The 18373-nt window shown below is 39.9% G+C and overlaps 1 protein-coding gene across 1 annotated transcript in view; it reads left to right on the forward strand.

The window, feature by feature from the left end:
- Nucleotides 1-18373, forward strand: part of DPP6 (dipeptidyl peptidase like 6) — a 408025-nt gene that overhangs the window by 254329 nt on the left and 135323 nt on the right. The window contains exon 4 of the mRNA XM_035554362.2: nt 15822-15916. Coding sequence (XP_035410255.1) covers nt 15822-15916 — 95 coding nt within the window. The remainder of the gene's footprint in view (nt 1-15821; nt 15917-18373) is intronic.

An 18373-nucleotide genomic window follows, 5' to 3' on the forward strand; every position in this document is an offset into this window, starting at 1 on the left:
CTCAGAAGTGAGATAGTGCCTCCTGCCACGATGGTGTCTGACAGCGAAGAGCATCTGTGGGGAACAATCTGAAGCTGCAACAGGTGTGAAAACAAGGAGCACCTGGGCTCTCGTGTGTGTTAAATTTATTTGCAGAGTTGAGGTTAAAATCTGTGGAGATTGGATAGAAGCTGCCTTGCTTTGTGTCTCCCCATTGTCATTCTTTGTGCTGCACCAAGGTGCATGGCAGTTTTATATGGCTGGTGGTTGAGACAAAGCTGTGAAATTCAGTGCTGGCTTTCTCTACCCCTCTAGGCTTCCTGCAGCTGCACTCAGTTCAGAGGGGGGAGGCTTTTGATTTAAAAAAAAAAAAAAAAAAAAAGAGAACAGCAGGAATGGAAATGGGGAGAAACAGCACTATGCCATAGGGAGCTGCTGTACCCATGGGGGACTTTAGAAGATGCAGCTCACATCAGCAGTGTTTCTGCTGCTGAAAGAAAAGAAATGCATTCTCCAGCTCTGCCTACGTGTTTAACAGTTTGAATCCGGTTAAAAAGGGACCTGGTTTTTCATCTCATTTAAAGTGGTTCGAAATCAAAACCTGCTGCTTTCAGAGATGAGGGAGATGTGCTGGTTTTACAGGGATTTAACTGGGAGAGGGATTAGGTGTTCTCTTGCTGTGTATTAGTTAAAGCTCCAGGTGACGAGCTGTAGGTTCAGTGTGATGCTGATAAATACTCTTCCCCAGGTTTTACACCTGCAAAGCGAGCAACCAGGAGCTCCCAGTTGTCCCCAGCCCCAGGGAAAGGGGGAACTGCTGTGATGGAAATTGCATTTGATAAGCCTGTAAAAGGATGGTCATAACTGCAGCCGGGGTGGTTGAATTTGTACCAAATAAATTTGTTGTGCTGCATTTTTATTTGTTCATTTTTCTTTGTCTCTTCAGATGTGTATAGCACAGAAGGGAAAGAGGAGGGAGAAAAGGAAAGCAGCGTGTACCCACCTCCCAGGTGATGGTGAGATGCAACAGAGGGTGGTGGTTTTCTCCCTTGCCTGTACATCTGGCCATGGGTAGGGTTGCCTTGGGAGGAAGTAAGGAATGTATTTCGGTTAGATCTGTCACTACTGAGAAAATCTGGACAGATAGATAGGGAATTCAGTTCTGAACCTCAGCTAAGGAACATCAAGAATAAGGGTTTGCACGGACCTGCTGAAGGTTTTCCTAATGATCAGGTGGGTGCAAGAATGGAAATGTTTTGGGAAAAGAAAATCTAGGAGAGGAGCATCTAGGGAAAAAAAAAAGGAAGAAATGTGTTGCATAATTGCAGGATATGCTGAGCAAGAAGTACGTGAGAGGGAGGGCTGATAAGAAAGGAGAGCTCTTCAAGGTGCTTGGGGCCTCTTGTTAATCAGCCGATACTGATTACAACACTGCTGGTACCTTCAATAGTGATTCCAGAGATCTGGAATCTGTCCACACAGTTCATCATAAAAGCCCTCCATTCTGTAGGAAACAACCTGCTTTTTTATTATTATTATTTTATTTTAAACCAAGGTAATTTTCCATTTTCTCTACTGCCCTGCCTAACTTTGCTTCCTTGTTGAAGGTTTTGACTTGGTACAAAACATGTATTCTTAACTCAGGAGCTTTCCATCAGCTTGCTCCACTGCTCTTGGACGCTTGCTGAACATGGAGTGCTCACCAAGAATAATTAGAGTGGTATGTATTTTTCCACTTCCCCCCTTTAAATGAACATTAAATAAATATATACCCTGATACAGCAATTTCATAAATCAGAGATTAAACTTTACATCAGATATTTGTGATTGAAATTTTAATAGGCAAAGATTTACTTATCTAAGAAAGAAAGCCTCTGGTGAGTTTGCATCTCCTGACTGCATTAAGCTGATGAACATATAAGAAGCAGTACTTTTTTTTATTATTACAAGAAATAGTACTAAGCTTATATATATAATTCATTAAAAGAAATTTAGAGTGAAATAATTATCCTTGATCAAGGGAATATAATTATACTTTAAAATATAAATATACAAATCTCACATCAGTGAAAATTTAATTAACAATGGAAGAGACCTAAGGTTTGCCCATCCCCAAATCTTGTTTCCATCAGTGTCGATACGGTCATGTACAGGAATGAGAAAGTGCAACAAGCTTCGCACACTTTTTAGGTCAGGGGAATACCAGATCCTCTTGTGGTTTATTTATTTAGTAACTCCAAATATATTTCTCTTCCAAGTAACTTACCAACTGTCCTCCAGAGCCTTCTGCATCCCTTGTGTCCTTCATCAAGGAGTTTCATAAGCGTAAGACCTACAGCACAAGGAACTGTCTCCTTTTGCTTACTTGGGAGTTAGCCCACATTTGTTTTGCTTGATGGTCCTTATACTGGTATTTTGGATCATCTTCATCGTGTCTTGAATGGTTTCCATCTCTAGAGTGTCATTTTTGAGACAATGGGATCGTCACTACACAGAAATATTAGGGGTTGGCTTCTTAAATATGTTCAAATGATTTCAGTTTCATGACATTTTAAGCCAAGTTCGTAGGTGTAGTACAACTTGTTTGACCCCAAAGAAAAGGCAGAACCTTTTGCACTACACTAGAGAGAAACTCTATATGACCTGGTGCCAAATTGTACCATGCTGGATGATCACAGTACCATAAAACTTGGGATATATGTCCCCAGCATGACTTTCACAGATTTACATGAAGACAATGCTGTTCCATACACATACCCCAGGGTTTTAAACTGGTTGCTTTGCTGATATCTCTTTCTACTGCCAGCAACAAGGAATAATCTCTGGTAGAAAATGTAGTGATCCTGTAAGTGATGCTGAGACAGAAGCTGTTGTGCATGCTGTGAAATAATCTCTGATTATAGGAGTGTAACACCTCTTAAAAGCCACTTCTAATATCATGCTTAGCAGGGAAAGAACTCAAGGTAAGGCATCAAAGGTGAAGAAAAGAAAGAAAGAAAGAAAGAAAAGAAAATGCAAGAAAAGGAGAGTGGGGAAAAAACTTCTTACAATAAATTTCTTTCATAGGGAGAAAGAGATGATGATGTAACCAGATTTGTGTATGGCCAGGCAGGGAGTTTGCCTTCACAACCCTGCCAGCTGGGTATGGTGCCAAGCTTTCCTGTTGATACTTCACCTAAAGTCCCTCTTCACCTAAAACTTCTGGGGAATTACAAGAATATTTACTTTAGGTTGAACAGAAAATAATTTTTTATTTTTTATTTTTTTAGTTCTTAAAGAGACTATTAAAATTGTATGTGAATGGCCCCCCAAGGCTAAGAATATTTGGAAAGTAAAGGAAAATAATCCAACATTTAATTTTGTTTGAAAAGACTTTTGAAAAATATCAGGTTCTTTTGAAGCCCTATAGTTGATTTGTCAATGCTTAAGGTTTGTAATAACTCACAAAATCCAGACAGTCAGCTTCAGAGCTCACTCAGTGGTGTGGATGGTAAAAGGAAATGAAATCTAGTAAAATGGCAGTGGGGAATTTCAAAAGCTCAAGTCAAGAAGGGAAGAAAATAATTTCAGCTCGAAAGCAGTTTGTCCATAAAGCATGATATTTTGGATTTACTGCCTAAATGATGTTTATTTTGGCATGCACTGGACCTGCTAAAAATCAACTATATGTTACAGGGTGGTAAATCCGGCAATTCAGAGAGACTTTGGGCTCATTGCAATTATGCAGAAGCAGTCAGTCCAGGTGCTGCTGGGAAGTACTGACCTTATACACTTTCTGTAGGAAAATCTGAATACCATGGTACCTACAGGTGGGATGAAAAGAAACTTGGGTTTGTCCAAGTTTTACTGACTTGGAAAAAAAAAACAACACCATTTTTGCACCCAGAAATCCTTGCAGTAGTCAAATTTATTATCAACCTTATAAATGCTTATTCTCAGCTCATCAGTCCTATTTTCCTATTTCACAGTGAAATTCCCCAAACCATTCCCCGAATCTGCTGGTGCTGGTGGTTCTCCCTGTGACAGTCCCTGCTGTGATGGCATTCATGTACATGAGCAGGGACACAAAAAGCTGCTGCCGCTGCTGTTTTTTATTGCTTTGGCTGATGGACTGGCTCATTTTACAAGATGTATTTCTTGGAGAACATGCATAAGCCATGGTCCTTATTAATAATTTGGAAGTTTCTTTTACTTTCTTATTCTCCTTCCCAGTGGAGTATGAACTCTGTGACACTAAAAAAAAAAATAAAATAAAAAAATAAAAATTCATGCATTCTCAAAATCACTTTTTTTTTTTTTTAATAATATTACAAAGAATATATACGTAAATATATTTGCTCCATTTATTCAGCATTTTCCTTCTTCCAGGTTTTAATTTCATGGGCAGAATTTGAAAGAGTTTACTATTGTCTTTTGCCTTGAAGCATTTAGCTGTGTGGTGGTGTTGCACCAGTGGGTAGCTCAGCTTTACCACCCTCCTCTCTCACTCCCTGTCCTAAAAAGGTAGAGAAGGGGAAGGGGAGAGAGAATGGGGGAGGCCTATACATTAGCAGTCCACTTACATGTTATGGATATTTGCCTTAAGGTTGGTTCTGCTAAGCATATTGCCAAAGGTCAGGAGCAGGGGTTACCAGTCACACACTTATTTTTTATTTTCTTTTTTTTTTTTAATGTCTTACGTAGGGAGATATTTTTATAAGTAGATTTATATACCTATAATTGTAGTATTTCTGACTTTTTTCTTAACAGACACAGAATGGCCAACATGGCTAAATTATCAATCCAAAATAGATCTGAGTATGAAAAATAGGGGACAGTTTGTTAGAATTCCATATTTGGCATTTATTTTTTTTCTTTCCGGGACAGGAAGCTGAGAACATATAATCAATTTTTTGTTGCAATCATTTTTTAAGGGAAATGATATAGGACTATAGTCAGGAGAAAACAGTACTGAATATAGCCTGTATTTACCAGTTTGAAGGACCTTAATCAACACAGTGAATTTTGGTAGCTCCATCCAAAAATGATAGATTGTAGTGGGAATAGACATTTTCCACAGTAGGATAAAGACCATGAGAGGCTCATGGACATTCATGATAAAGAGAAGTATTGCCCTGAGTGACAAAGAAATGAGGTAATAATAAGGGAAATAAAGGAAAACATGAAGAAGTAAGGACATATTCATTAAATAAGAACAAAGGGCATCCTTTGGTTTTAAAGCTATTGACTGAAAGTTTTTAACACATTGAGAAACCATTAAGAAGATACTTTTGGACCAAAGATTTTGTAGGAATCAAGAAAGGACCAATCATTCTTTTGGTGTAATCTCATTTACTTCATTGCATTTAAATTGGGTGCTTATATCTGCTCTTCTGCTTCAGCATCTGCATCAGCATGTTTGCCCTCTTAGCAGCAAACCACCGCTGATTCAAAACTGATATTGGGCAGGGCAGCGAACGGTGCAAGGTACTGGTTCCTTGGTGAGAATGGGAATAAGAACGAGATGGAATAAGAAATTCAGTGAATCACTTGTGATTCACCTTTGTGATTCACTGTGGGGCTGTCTGTGGGAGGTGGTCTGGTCACCGCGGGCAAACAGATTTGAGGTATTCCAGGAAAGCTATATACTTAGCTGATATTAATTTCATTTCGTCATTGACAATTAATTTAAAGCCGATTCATTTGGATGTTTAATTGGAAACTGCTTCTTCTGGTAGCTGTTCCCTTGCACTTGGAAGTCTGTTCAGCTTCAGGTAGTGCTCCTTGCTAGGTCGTCTGCCAATATCACGTTCAAACGTTCATTAACGGCCCGTCACATCTATTGAAGGTGTTTCAATCGGCTCTGTAACACAGTGCCCTCTTGTGACCAGCCCAAATTCCGTAACCGCACACCGGTAACAAGAGCGGGTAGGTTATTGTATCTAATGTCTTACCTCGACTTTCAAAGGTCTGGCGTGAGGGTGACAGCTGCAGCTCTGTCGCACTCTTTTTGCTCTTGGACTTCAGTCATAGCATGCTAGACACGTCTGAAATAAGGTAATGTAAAAGGGATCCTGCAATATTGCATGGAACGAAAATTAAAAATTTATCCAGAACTGTGCACATAGTAAATTTGCTTGTTAATGCACAAAGATCTCCTTCAGCTGGTACTGAAATTTCAGCACTCTGCCTACAATAATAGTAAGAAAAAGGAAAAACAAGCAAACAAACAACCATTTTACATGTTTTCTCTGTCATGGTCACTCACAAGTGTAATTGGGTTGGGGGCAAAGAGAAGGAGCCGAGGAAATGCATGGAGGAATTAAGAAAGCAAACTGTGGGGTCACATTTTAATGAAAATTTATTCATGAATTCCTTTTTTTTTTCTCAGTGTCAAATGCATTATTACATTTACATGTAACACTCAGGGTTATACGCTCCCCTGTGTGAAGATGACCTAAATGAAGCAGAAAAGAGCTGGTGCTTTTGGCAGAGAAAAGAGGGGGTCACCAAGCGATGCTGCAGCTCCAAGAGGTGCTTGGAGCAAGGCTGTCTGCACCCTGCTGGCAAGGTGGGGATGGTGGCTGTCACGTCAGCTGGTAGCTATGGTGGCAATAGCTCTTGAGGCTTTATATTCCCGATAAAGTCGGTGCCACAGCATCCCTCACATTGCACAAGCTGGGATGAGCTGCTGTGTGTTATCCATTATTTGCACTTTGTTTTCCTGTTTAGATGCATGGTGAGATTATGAAAAATAGATGGTGTATGGATAAATGTGTTCTGGGACTATTTCCTCGGAAATTAGCTCTTTAGGGTTAAATGGCTTCTGATTTGTGCTGAAAGTGGGAAGTTTCTGGCAGGAAATCGAAGTGATGGGTATAATCTGGAATCTCCAGCTGTCCAGACTCGGTGACCTAGGGTCATTCTCATTTTTCCTGCTGTAACTCCTAGGATTTGAAGAGCACTTGGTATGAGCACAACTGAACTGAAACAGAAGATGGCAGAGAAATTTTTAGGAAGATTCCTCTACTCTGGAATAGGCCAAAGACAGCTCAGGGTGCTTCAAAGTCCTTGTGCTGCTGCCATCTCTCACAATGAAACAGGGAAAGCAGCAATGAGTTGCATATTTTTGCTGTTGTTGGTAGGATTTTGTTTTGTAAGGGGGTTGATTTGCCCTGTATGGAGTCAAAATGGATTTACTTAGAGGATTTCTCTCTCTTTTTTTTTTTTTTTCCCTGATTACAGTCTGTCTCCTTTTTCCATGCATGAATTAAAAAAGCAGGTAGAGAATGGAAAGAAGAGCTATTTGAAGTTGAAATATATTCTCTGTTTCTCACATGGACTTCAGCTTTTCATGCCTATGCCACTGAGCCATGATCTCTACATACAGATTTGCCAGATTGGGGCTCTTTGAAGAGGAGTTCAGTCTCGCAAATGAGGCGCAGCTGCAGAACTGTACCTAGCTTCAAATTTGGGACTGAGATTTCAAAGGTGCGCACAGACAGGGTTTAGGGCTTAGTTCCTAGCCTTCTGTCAATGAGACTGAATAGACTCAATAAGCTTTTTTTCTTTTTCTTTTTTTTTTCTTTCTCTTTTAGTTGGGATCTTAAAAGATTTGAGGTTAGTCAAAAAAAAAAAAAAAAAAAGAAAAAAAAAAGAGAGAAACAGAATGGTGTTATGGATTTTTATAGTCTTAAGTTTTCCCAGGACTCAGCCTTCTTTGAGGTTTTGACAAGTTAATTTACAAGCCTGCTAGAGATGCACCTTGATATGGGAATATTTCTGAGCTATAACTGTGTTTTATTTTACTGGCATGACTGTAAAAGCACTATATTGGTGCACCAAGTACAACTGCATTGAAGTAATGAGCAATTAAAAACACTTCTTGCATAATAAAGCACATTCTCTCATGTTGCACTTACTTAATGTACCAATGCAGTGTGTTATACAGCATTTAGCTAAATTAGAGTAAATCACCTGTTTCAAGTTTCCCTTTCTACTTCTCACGTGTTTTTTTTTTTTTTTTTTTTTAAAGTGCTTGAAACAGTAAAAGAATAATGACCCATAATGCCAGGAAGATAAAAATGGGATTTCAGTTGTCTCCTGGAATTAAAGGCTGTAGCAATGTTGTTAAAGCCAAGCTGTTCTCCATCCCCTGTTGTTTCCTTGCATCAGCATCACAAAGAAAAACAGACTGTTGCTTATTTCTGCACTGTGGAGTAGCAAGACTGAAGAAAAAGGAGTTGCTGGTGGAGGGCAGGTGGATAGAAGACAAAAAGTAGGGCGATAAGGGTCTGTAGCGAGTTACACGTGCCAAGGTCTACAGGGGCCATCCCCAAGGCCCAGGGTTTGCTGAGGGTGGGATGAAGCTGTGGGTATGGAAATGGGGTTTCGTTGCCATTCACCGCTTGTGCTCCTTCCCTCCCTTCTCCCTCTGTTATTCCAAAGCCAGCTTACTGCTACACCAGGGGACAGGAGACGGAAAGCCACTTCTGAATTTTCTCTCTGGGAAGCAGCTCAGTATCAAAACAAGCTTGGTTTGTGCTTTGGGCAGGGAATTTCAGATCCAGGTGTTATGGGTACATGTGATAAATATCAAACAGGTACACTGCAGCATGTCTTGAAAGAAACACAGGTTGTACTATCAAATGAGTCAGCACAGCATTCTCCTTTTCTACCTGAATTTGGGACCGAGTCGTTCTGGACACCTGAATGAGCTGAATCTGCTGAGGATTGCCTGTGCTTTTATTTCCCATTAGATTCTCTGCAGCGAGGTGTTACAGCAGCTAGGGAGCATGCATGGCCCTACCATTTGCTGACTGCGTATTCCCGTGAATTTTCCAAGTGCAGGCCCAGGGGTGACTCCTTGCCATTCCAGGCTGCTGGACTCCCGTTAGGCAGATCCTGCCCCAAGTGAGACAGTCACCCTGCAGGCCCACTAAATAAGTCACCATTTCCCTTTTCATGAAAACAGAGGCAAGAAAACATTTCTCTAAGCCTTGCTGTGCTTTTTGTTCTCCCCCCCATATCATGTTCAAGTTTTTTTCCGTGTCTGGTATTTTTTGTTAACATTTGCTGTCGTTGTTGTTGTTGTTGTTTTCCTGACAGTTTTTCTCTCCTCCATTTACCCTTTTTGGTAGTTTTTCCTCTTTGCTTCCATTATTTCCCAGAGTCCAAGGCTCTTTCTCTGAATATCAGTCTCTGAACACAGTGGACTGCAGCTGGCAGGATTAAGTTGTTTTGTTTTTGTTGTTGTTTTTTTAACATCTTGGTGCCACACACAGCAGCCTCTTCACTTCTGCTTGCCCTTTTTTCCTCCCCCTTGTCACACAGAAAACACTTTTTTTCTAGAAAATCCTAAACTTCCCACAATTACCTGCCACACAAGATGCTCACATGAGCTGTTCGGATGTCTCTGCATCAAGTATAAGCCTGTTGCTTTGCCTAGCACTTATGGGCTGCTTCATCCCAGGGTTTTGCCTCACGGGCTGGTTTGTGGGTGCGAATGTGGCAGTCCCAGCAGTGAACACCCACCCCTGCCCAGCCCGCGTCTGGGTGCTTGCTTTTGTTTTGATGCTGTTCCCATGGTGATATACCGAATTTCAACACAAAACGGCAGCCACCCCCAAGCCTGCAAACACTGGCATCATTACAAGATGGTATTTTTCTTCCTGTGTGCTGCAGGTCTGCTGTGGATGATCTGGATTTGCTTTATCGAGGCTGACCCTTCTCTTTGGCCCCGGTGTGTGTGCAGGGGGTGAGGGCTGTGGGGTGCCCGAGCCCACCCAAGAAGCCCACCCACTCTTTTCCCTACTCTCGTTTCCATCTGCAGTGCTGGGGCTCACTGAAAACTTTTTAGGATGCTACACAAACATAACATTTTTTTCCTTTTTTTTTTTTTTTAAATTCCATTGCCTCATCTTCATGAGTTTTTTTGAGTGAATGTGGTTATAATACGCAGAGTCTCCAGCCTGAAAACAACAACTCAGTCTGAAAAACCAACAGCCTCACTGCTGTATGCTTCCTTCCTATTATCTTGTGTGAGCTGGTCGCTGCTGGGGTGCTGTGCCTGAGCAACACCTGCCAGGGAGGGCTCTGAGAAACCCTCGGCTAGTGCAGGCATTTCAGTAAGCGCCTGCTGCCGAGCAATGCCCCTGTGTCTTAAAGCCTTCAGTGCTCTGGGCCATTAGAAACCCCACGACAGCTTTTTTTTTTTGGAAGAGGGGATGAAAACATCGGGCTCTTCACCTGTTTCCAGCTGCAGTAATTGGCCTCATTGCGTGGAACAGGATGCGCTATTTTCACTTGCAAAGCTCAGAGGACTCTTCCAGGTTTTCTAACCCCACTGAAAAGGGTAGGAAAATATCTTGCTACAGCTGCAGGGGTGAGAAATGACTAAATAGTGCCTGGTCCCATGGCAGTAACAGTCTTGCACATGGCCCATTGCAATGCCACCTTGTTTCCCGCAGGGCATGCTGCCCTTTGCCCTCTGGTCACAGCGTAATTCATTTGCTAGCCTCGCTGGTCACGCCACAATCCAGAGCCTCATTTATCTCATACAGTTCAGAACAACTTCAGGACTTAGGTTTCTCTTATTCACCAATCTCCCTTAATCTTAGGGATTGAGAACAATAATTCCCCCGATGCTGACTTTCATCAGACTGAGACTCACTCAATTATCTTTCATGTCTGCTGATCTGAAGCCACAGCACTTGAGAAGTTGCCTTTTCCTCTAAGTCTGTGGTTCTAAATGACTGGAGCTCTCCTAACAACCCTGATATTGCCTTCTGTTTTTCACTAACTGTTCCTGCTATTTGCTGCATGGGAATTTTATCACTTTTTGTTCCTTATTTTTCTTTCATCAGTTGGTAAACTAATAGAAAATTATGATTTTATTAACAGCATGTTCTAGAGATGGATTTAACTTCTTATTCCCCCCCACCCCAAGTCTTTTATCACAGAATTCTGTTTTCTGCTTTCCATAATCTCCGACAAATAATGAAAATTCTCCTCAAACACAGGCCTGCCTTGCTATTATCTTACAAACCAGTCTCTCTTCTCTAATGATGTGTGCTTACAGACTCTCACAGGAGCTGTACAGCCATAAATTCTTGAGCATTGACGCCAATGCAAATCTGTGTTCCTGTAGCTGGGTGTAATTCCTTTGGCTTCCTTGCATCTGCCAGAAGTCAAACTAACTCCTTCCAGAGGTAAAGCTGTCCCTGAACTTCTTGTCCTCTGTGATGAACTATTTAGTGTTGTACCCACTTGCCTCATAGCAAGTGCTCCTCCAGCTCCTCTAACCATGGCAGTGGCTGACTTAAGCCTGGCCCCTTTTAGATATCCATAATAGAGCAGCACTGGATTAGGGATGATAAATAATTAGCCTTCCTATTTCATTTAATATCTGTCAGTTTATCAATAAAGGATTTTTTTCAATGAATTATTGTACTCCCTTTTTTTATATCATGGCAAATGATGTGAGATATCTTGCTCTCTTGTTGGTGTTCCAGTATTTTGCTGGCTGCTTGGGCTGCCTCTGCATGTTGAGCTGATAACTTGGGGTTCCCAAATGGAACCTACTGAGTTCCATCACTAAGCCATGTCCCTCAGTGCCACATCCACACATCTCTTAAATACCTTCAGGGATGGGGACTCCACCGCTTCCCTGGGCAGCCCATTCCACTGCCTTACCACCCTTTCCATGAAGAAGTTCTTCCCAACACCCAGTCTAAGCCTCCCCTGGCACAACCTCAGGAAATTAATGCCAGTGTTTTGACTTGTTTCACCCCAAAAGAGAGGCTTCATGAGCCCAGCAATAGCAGGGGACAGGAGCTCCTGGCTGCTCAGTTTGTTTTCTCTGTATTCACGTTTCCTGCCCAAATTTAAAAAAGATGTTTACAAAGAAGCAAGGAAACTCTGACACTGCAAATACATCATCGGGCTTGGGTTTCCCAATTTAATTTATTTGCTTTATCTTTAAAAAAAATATTGCTGAAGCTCCCATTCCTCCACACTGACTGTACAGCACTGAGGCTGCTCTGTTATTTCTAGTAATCACTGCTTTCTGTAATCAGTCACTTTTGTAAGTGTGACTACGTGTCTGTGCCTACACTCTGGGCACATAATGTGTTCCACCAAGCAGACAGTTTCCTGGAAGTTGAGAGAGGGGGAGGAGCTGGCGGAGTGAACTCTGCTGTTGAAGAAATTCATTATACAATGGAATAAATGGCTTTAAGCCTGAAAGTTACATTTTTCAGCATCATTTACACTGAACACCAGCCCCAAAGAAAGGCAGGTATAAAAAATGAGATGCAGTGATGACCTTTATCAGCTGTGGTGACAGCTATAAATCAGGCTGCAAACCCTCATCAGCTTGCTGGACAGAATTCGTTACAGACAGAGATTGCTGCACTGTTTTTTGTCTTTGATTGAGGTATGTCCCATTTAAATAAATGCTCCTTCACTGAAACAAATCACACATTTCAAAACAGAAATCCAAGAATATTATTCACTGATTCTTTTGAGGACTAAGATAATACTTACAGACCAGCTAAACCTCACAATGTTTTGCTTGGAGTATAATGCAGATCAATTTGTTCTTTTTTTAAGCAGACCAATTTTCTGTTCATTAATTCAGATGCTGTGTTGATGGCTCGTATTGAATATAATAGCAAGATTTACTGCCCTAACAAATCAGTGCTGCTTCGTTTATCCTTTCTTATTCATATCAGAAGTACACGCAGCGGATTAGTACCTGATTTTAAGCTCATTACACTTTATAAAATAATGAAAAATTCTTTCACTGCCTACTTCTGACTATGGAGAAACTTTTGTGTAATCATCTTAAAGTTTCATACTTTATCAAAGTGTATTTTTTTTGCAATACATGCAATCAGGAGCATAGGGAGCAATAAAAGTTTAGTAGTAATGTAATTGTGAACAGTAAAATAACTTCCATCAGTTCAGGTGATGCTCAAGGAAGTTCCATCAAGTATTAACAGGCCACTGACTCATTGTATTAATAAACTTTTTTACCTGAGTGTTGAACTTTGAGTTAAGGGTGAACTTTCATTGTCAGTTTTTCCTGTAATTAGAAAATATTCTGAGAGGCTTGCAATTATCCAGATGCTTTGCTGGCTATGTTTAAAATGAGCTTTTTCTACTTAGAGTTTGGAATGTAATTGGGGAAAAAAAAAAAAAAAAGAAAAAAAAAACTTTTGCTGACATGGGATGAGTATTAAAGCAGTAATCTTTTTCAAAATACCTGATAATTAGGTAATATCCTGTCTCTCAGTTATTCATGTTTTCTGGAATATCTGAGAATAAAAATATAGACTGTATATTTTCCTCATACAACAAATGATGCTTCAGTGTTAATGACTTAAGGATATATATAAAAGGGAAATGTGTGTAGGGAGTGTTAATACCTTTTATCACATCACTGTAAAATCGTTGGCACAAAGGTGTTTCTTCAGGACCTGGCGCAGAGGCTGGAGGTTGAAGCTGTAAATAAATTGTGCTGGACCAAACCCCAGACATCGTCTGTCCGTCTGTCATGGTATCTGGGCTGGGACATGAGCAAATGCTTAGCAAAGATTTTAAAAAGTGAGCACATTTCTCATGATGATAATTTGGGATATGCTTCTGGTGACCAGGAATTTCTGGTTCAAGGACTTTCTAAAAAGTGTCTCCCCCCACAACACATAATCTTTTCTGGGTTTTTCTTCCAATTTTCTAGTTCTTGTTTGGACACCCACTATAGTCAGGGACTGTGACTTCCACAGCTTGCTTACATTATGTGTGAAGAAGCAAGCCCTTTTCTTTGCATTGAACTTGCCACTGGCTGTCATTATTTAATGCCTCCTAATATTTATTTTGGAAGAGGCAGGGAACAAGCATTCATTATTTATCTTTTCCATGCTGCTTATGACTTTTTGGACTTCTGTTCTAGTTCTGTTCAATCAGTACCTTTTCAGGTTGAAAAAATCTTTGTTTAGTCATAAATCATATGAAGCACTATTTTAAAGTCCTGAATATAATTAAGCATGCTTATGAAAATGCCATGCCCTTGAACAACACCACAGAACTAATGACAAAAATTTAATACTGTCATATCTGAACAAGAGCTCTCTTCATTACTCTGGTCTCAAATGCAAGTCTTAATCTAATTCAGATCCTGCAGTTTTTATTCAGTGCTAAAGATATTGATAAAATTTATGCCATAATTAAAAGGAAGAGATGCTTTGAGAACTTTGCTCATGACTCTGAAGTGCTGCTGAGGTGATTTTAAGTCTCAGAGTTTGTTATTTGGAAAATATCATCCATATTGCATCAACAATTTAGCCTTGAAGAATCTGCTTCACCTCACTCTCAGAAATGATTTTTTTCTTCTTGATTTTAGTTATAAACCAGTGACATGAAAGAGATGACTGTTTTATTATTAATAATATATACAGTGTAAAAACTTTTCATCTGCACATTTGAAGTATTTTACAAAGATGGTTAACAACTGTGAGGAGGATGGTCATCTGTTTGAAAAAAAAAAAAGAAAAAAAAAAAGAGAGACTGAAACATGGGTAAGGAGGGAACATGCCAAAGTTTTGAAAGAACAGGGTCTGTGGACCCAATGTTGTCCTCAGTGGGTTTCAGGCGGGTTGAAGTTTCAGCGAACTGTGTGAATTCGCTTGTGTGAATCCTGTAGGATTTAGACCTGCCTTTGACTCATCCCAGGACAACCCATGGTTTATGTTTAATCATTCATGTGTCCGTAACACTCGTGGGATACACCATGACCATACACCATGACAGCCATTTTCAGGTAGTCACAGTGAGGGTAGGCAATGAAGAATTGTTTCCCTAACTGAAACCAGAGGCAGAAATTGGGTAGGATCCATCAGTTCTCTAACTTAGTTAGCCAGGTTGAAAAAAAAAAAAAAAAAAAAAAAAAAAAAGCAGTAAGCCTACTCCTGTGTCAAGAAACAGTGTTGAATCTTTTAATGGCCGCGTGTGTGTGACTCTGGTTTTATCTTTTATCTGGGGGGCAGTGCATGCAAGCACTGATCATGCTCGAACTTCAGTTTATGATGTCTGACAAGGTCACAGCCCTCTACTGTTGTAACGTTTTTTCATCCTGAACCTTTGACCTGCCACCCAACTCTCATTTGGAATCTCTTTCATGCATTTGCCCCAGCCTTTCTCTCAAGTAGGTTTGGAGCTTTGAATGCTGGTGGCTCTCTCCTGTTTGTGCAGCACCTGCTGCAGGGGGTTCTTGCCCTTGTCCAGATGTCATGAGTGCTGGGATAACCCAAAGTGCAATGTGGGCAAGGTGATTTGTCTTGTAGCATGTGGAAATAGCAATTTCTTCTCATGCATCACCTTGTGATATTAGTAAGCAGAACAAAAGGCAGAGTTGGAAGATCTGTTCAATATAGGATTAAAAATCTGCTGTATTAGAAGGTGAGTTGCCTTTAACTTTCAGGAACTTCCTAGGCATCTGGCCCAACAAACTTCCACAGAGATTAAGGATCTCAGAAACCCTAAGTGTTAGGAATTTTTTCTTACCTTGTTTTTCTACACTAACAGCAGAACTGTCTGTGAATGTACAGTCAAAACAGGGCACCTGCTTGCATTCAGCTCTGGGAAAGTGTGGTAGAAGAAACAGGTGACGAGCACTAACCGTGTTGTTTGATGACTACCCTGGAAGCCACCTTAATGTCACAGAAATGGCTGCATTAAAAAAAAAAAAATCTGTGTTCTTTACAGGAAGGCTCCCAGCTGTTCTTTTGGTTCAACTCCATTGTCAGGTTCTACATAAACAGACAATTTCGGACTTTAATGATCTTTTCTTTTCCTCCTTGCAGATAATGAATTCATTTATAGAAACCAGAATGGCACAGTGATTCTGAGGAATGTTGAAACTAACAATTCAACAGTATTAATAGAAAACAAAAAAATTGTGAGTATTTCCTATAATAAGTAGCAGAATTTCAGTTTTCTTGCAGTTGGATCAGTAAAGCAGAAAATGACTTGGGTTTCAACTTCATGTATTGTCAAGGAGAAGCAATACGCTGGTAATACTATGGGCTAAGCAACAAGAGAGAACTTGAAATTCAACTCCAGCTCTCATTATTATTTTGCAATCTCAGTTTCTTTCATACTACTGGAAAGTATCATATAGATATTTGAAGCTAGTCTTCCATATCATGTAATTGAAAGATATGTAATCCTGGTCTTTGCATGCCTAATACAAAAGACAACTGATATATTTACTGACAGTTTGTAGTATTCTCTGCATTACTCTATGCAAACACTTATTTTTTAACATGTGAGTTTGATATTTTTTCTTGCCTGATGTTTGAAATGTGATTTCTGTGGTGTTAAAGAATACTGTTGATGAATCATAGTGGTTTGTATATGATAGAAACACCAAGAATTCACTGGGGAAATAAATTAGTAAGCTGTTACCAAAATGAATTAAAAGAAAATAAATTAACAACTAAAACAGGATATCACTTATAATAATGAAAGTGTTTTGAAGAATTGTGTTTTTTTTTTAGCCGATGAAGCCAGCTTTTTGTAAGAAGATAGTACATTAAATGTCAGAGTGTTTTCAATATTTCATTAAAAAGCTGATTCCTGAGATAAAATACACTTATGGTTGCTCCAATAATGAAATATAAATCTTGTCCTGGTAAAATTACCGCTAATGCAATGCCTGCCTAAGGTTTTGGTCAACTTGAGAGTTTGTTTGTTTGTTTGTTGCTTTGCTGTTTGATATTTTTTTTGTTTGTTTGGTCATTGGTTTTGGTTTTTGTTGTTGTTTTTTGTTTGTTTTTGTTTGTTTTTTCATGCAATATCTTTGCAAAGCTCCAAAAGTAGAAAATGGCTAACAGATTTATAGTAACAACCCAAAAGCTGCAGAAGAAAACAGCTTTAGAAACTGTAGATGTGGCTTAGTTTCAAAAAATAAAAGTAAATTCAAAGAAAACTTAAAACAAGATTCCAGATTGACTTTATTTTGCAGTAAAATTTAGTATACAACTTGTACAAAACTAGAGTACAGTATTTGTCTTATATATATGTATATATATCTTTTACACATATATCTTTTTTAATGAAACAATAAATTCCTCACTGAATTAGTACTGCAAGACCCAACCTTAAACTTCACATGCTGCCATTTAACCTTCATCCTTTGCTACATCACACAAGCAATCTTTTGCTTTCTGTTTGTGTGTTTGTTGGTTTACCAGAGCATAACCCATTTCCTTTCAATCCTGCCGTTCTTGTTCTGATTTTTTTTTCTTTTTTCTTTTTGACAGTTGTGTCAACCTAAAGGGGCATGACTTGAAGTGCCACTAACCTAGGGCCAGTAGGGCCAGTGCAGCTCAGTGTTGAAAAATATATCCTCTTTTCATAGATATATAACAAGTCAGTTTCATACATATATAACTAGTCAGAATGATATATTGGTTTGAACCAGCATCTGTTGATCTCTCACTTTCCCTGGTTTCACGTAATGATTATTCTTGTATCTGTTGTGTATAATATTTTCTCTGTGAAGAGTGTTTTCACCATTCTATTGGTAAAAGAATAAGCTGACTTCCATTAATGTCAAGGTCTACTGAAGTCAGGCTAATTCCATTTGTCCTCTGTTTATTCCTCTGATCTTCAATTTTTACCATTCATAAGAAAAGCACAGTGTTATGAGACAATTCTACATTTTCTTGCCATGACCTCCCTGCTGCCTGCTTTAGATAAATAAATCTGCAGAACATCACCTCCATGTTCACCCAAAAAGTCCCAGTACAAGAGCCACCGTTACACCTCATTCAGTCACGTTGCCTTTGTCCTCTTCCTGCCCACTCATGGATCAGAATAACTTCTGCTACCTTGGACTGTTTTCCTTTCTTCATGTCAGTAACATATCAGTAAACAAAATCTGCCTTCATGCTGACGTCCCTCCATCCCAAACCATGGTGGCCTCTCTATCCCCTCTACCTTTGAATATTGTCCCACCTCATACCACCTGCAGCCCTGCTGAATATCGGGAGGTCTCTCTTCATGGGATACTGTGCATCTCCCTGAAGCCCAAATTCCCCCTCCCATTCTGCAACCAGAGAACCTCTCAATGACTTGCACCCAGTTTGTTAGGTGAGGGGATAAGACTTAACAGGCAGTGGATGAGTGGTGTGTCAGTGGCACCTGTCTTTGACATTGGTGCCATGTATGTTGGCACTGTGTATTAAAGAACACTGGGAAAGGAAGAAGGATGTCTACACCATACAAATAATAAATGCAGCAGAGAAAATGAAATTCCTGACAAGTCTGAGATATTTTATCTTCTTTTCTTGATAGCAAGACTCACAGTGCAGCTTTTTGCAGAGCCCAGATCAGGGTGCACCAGGAAAGC

Source organism: Cygnus atratus, chromosome 2 (assembly GCF_013377495.2).
Source record: "Cygnus atratus isolate AKBS03 ecotype Queensland, Australia chromosome 2, CAtr_DNAZoo_HiC_assembly, whole genome shotgun sequence".
Lineage (NCBI taxonomy): Eukaryota > Metazoa > Chordata > Aves > Anseriformes > Anatidae > Cygnus > Cygnus atratus.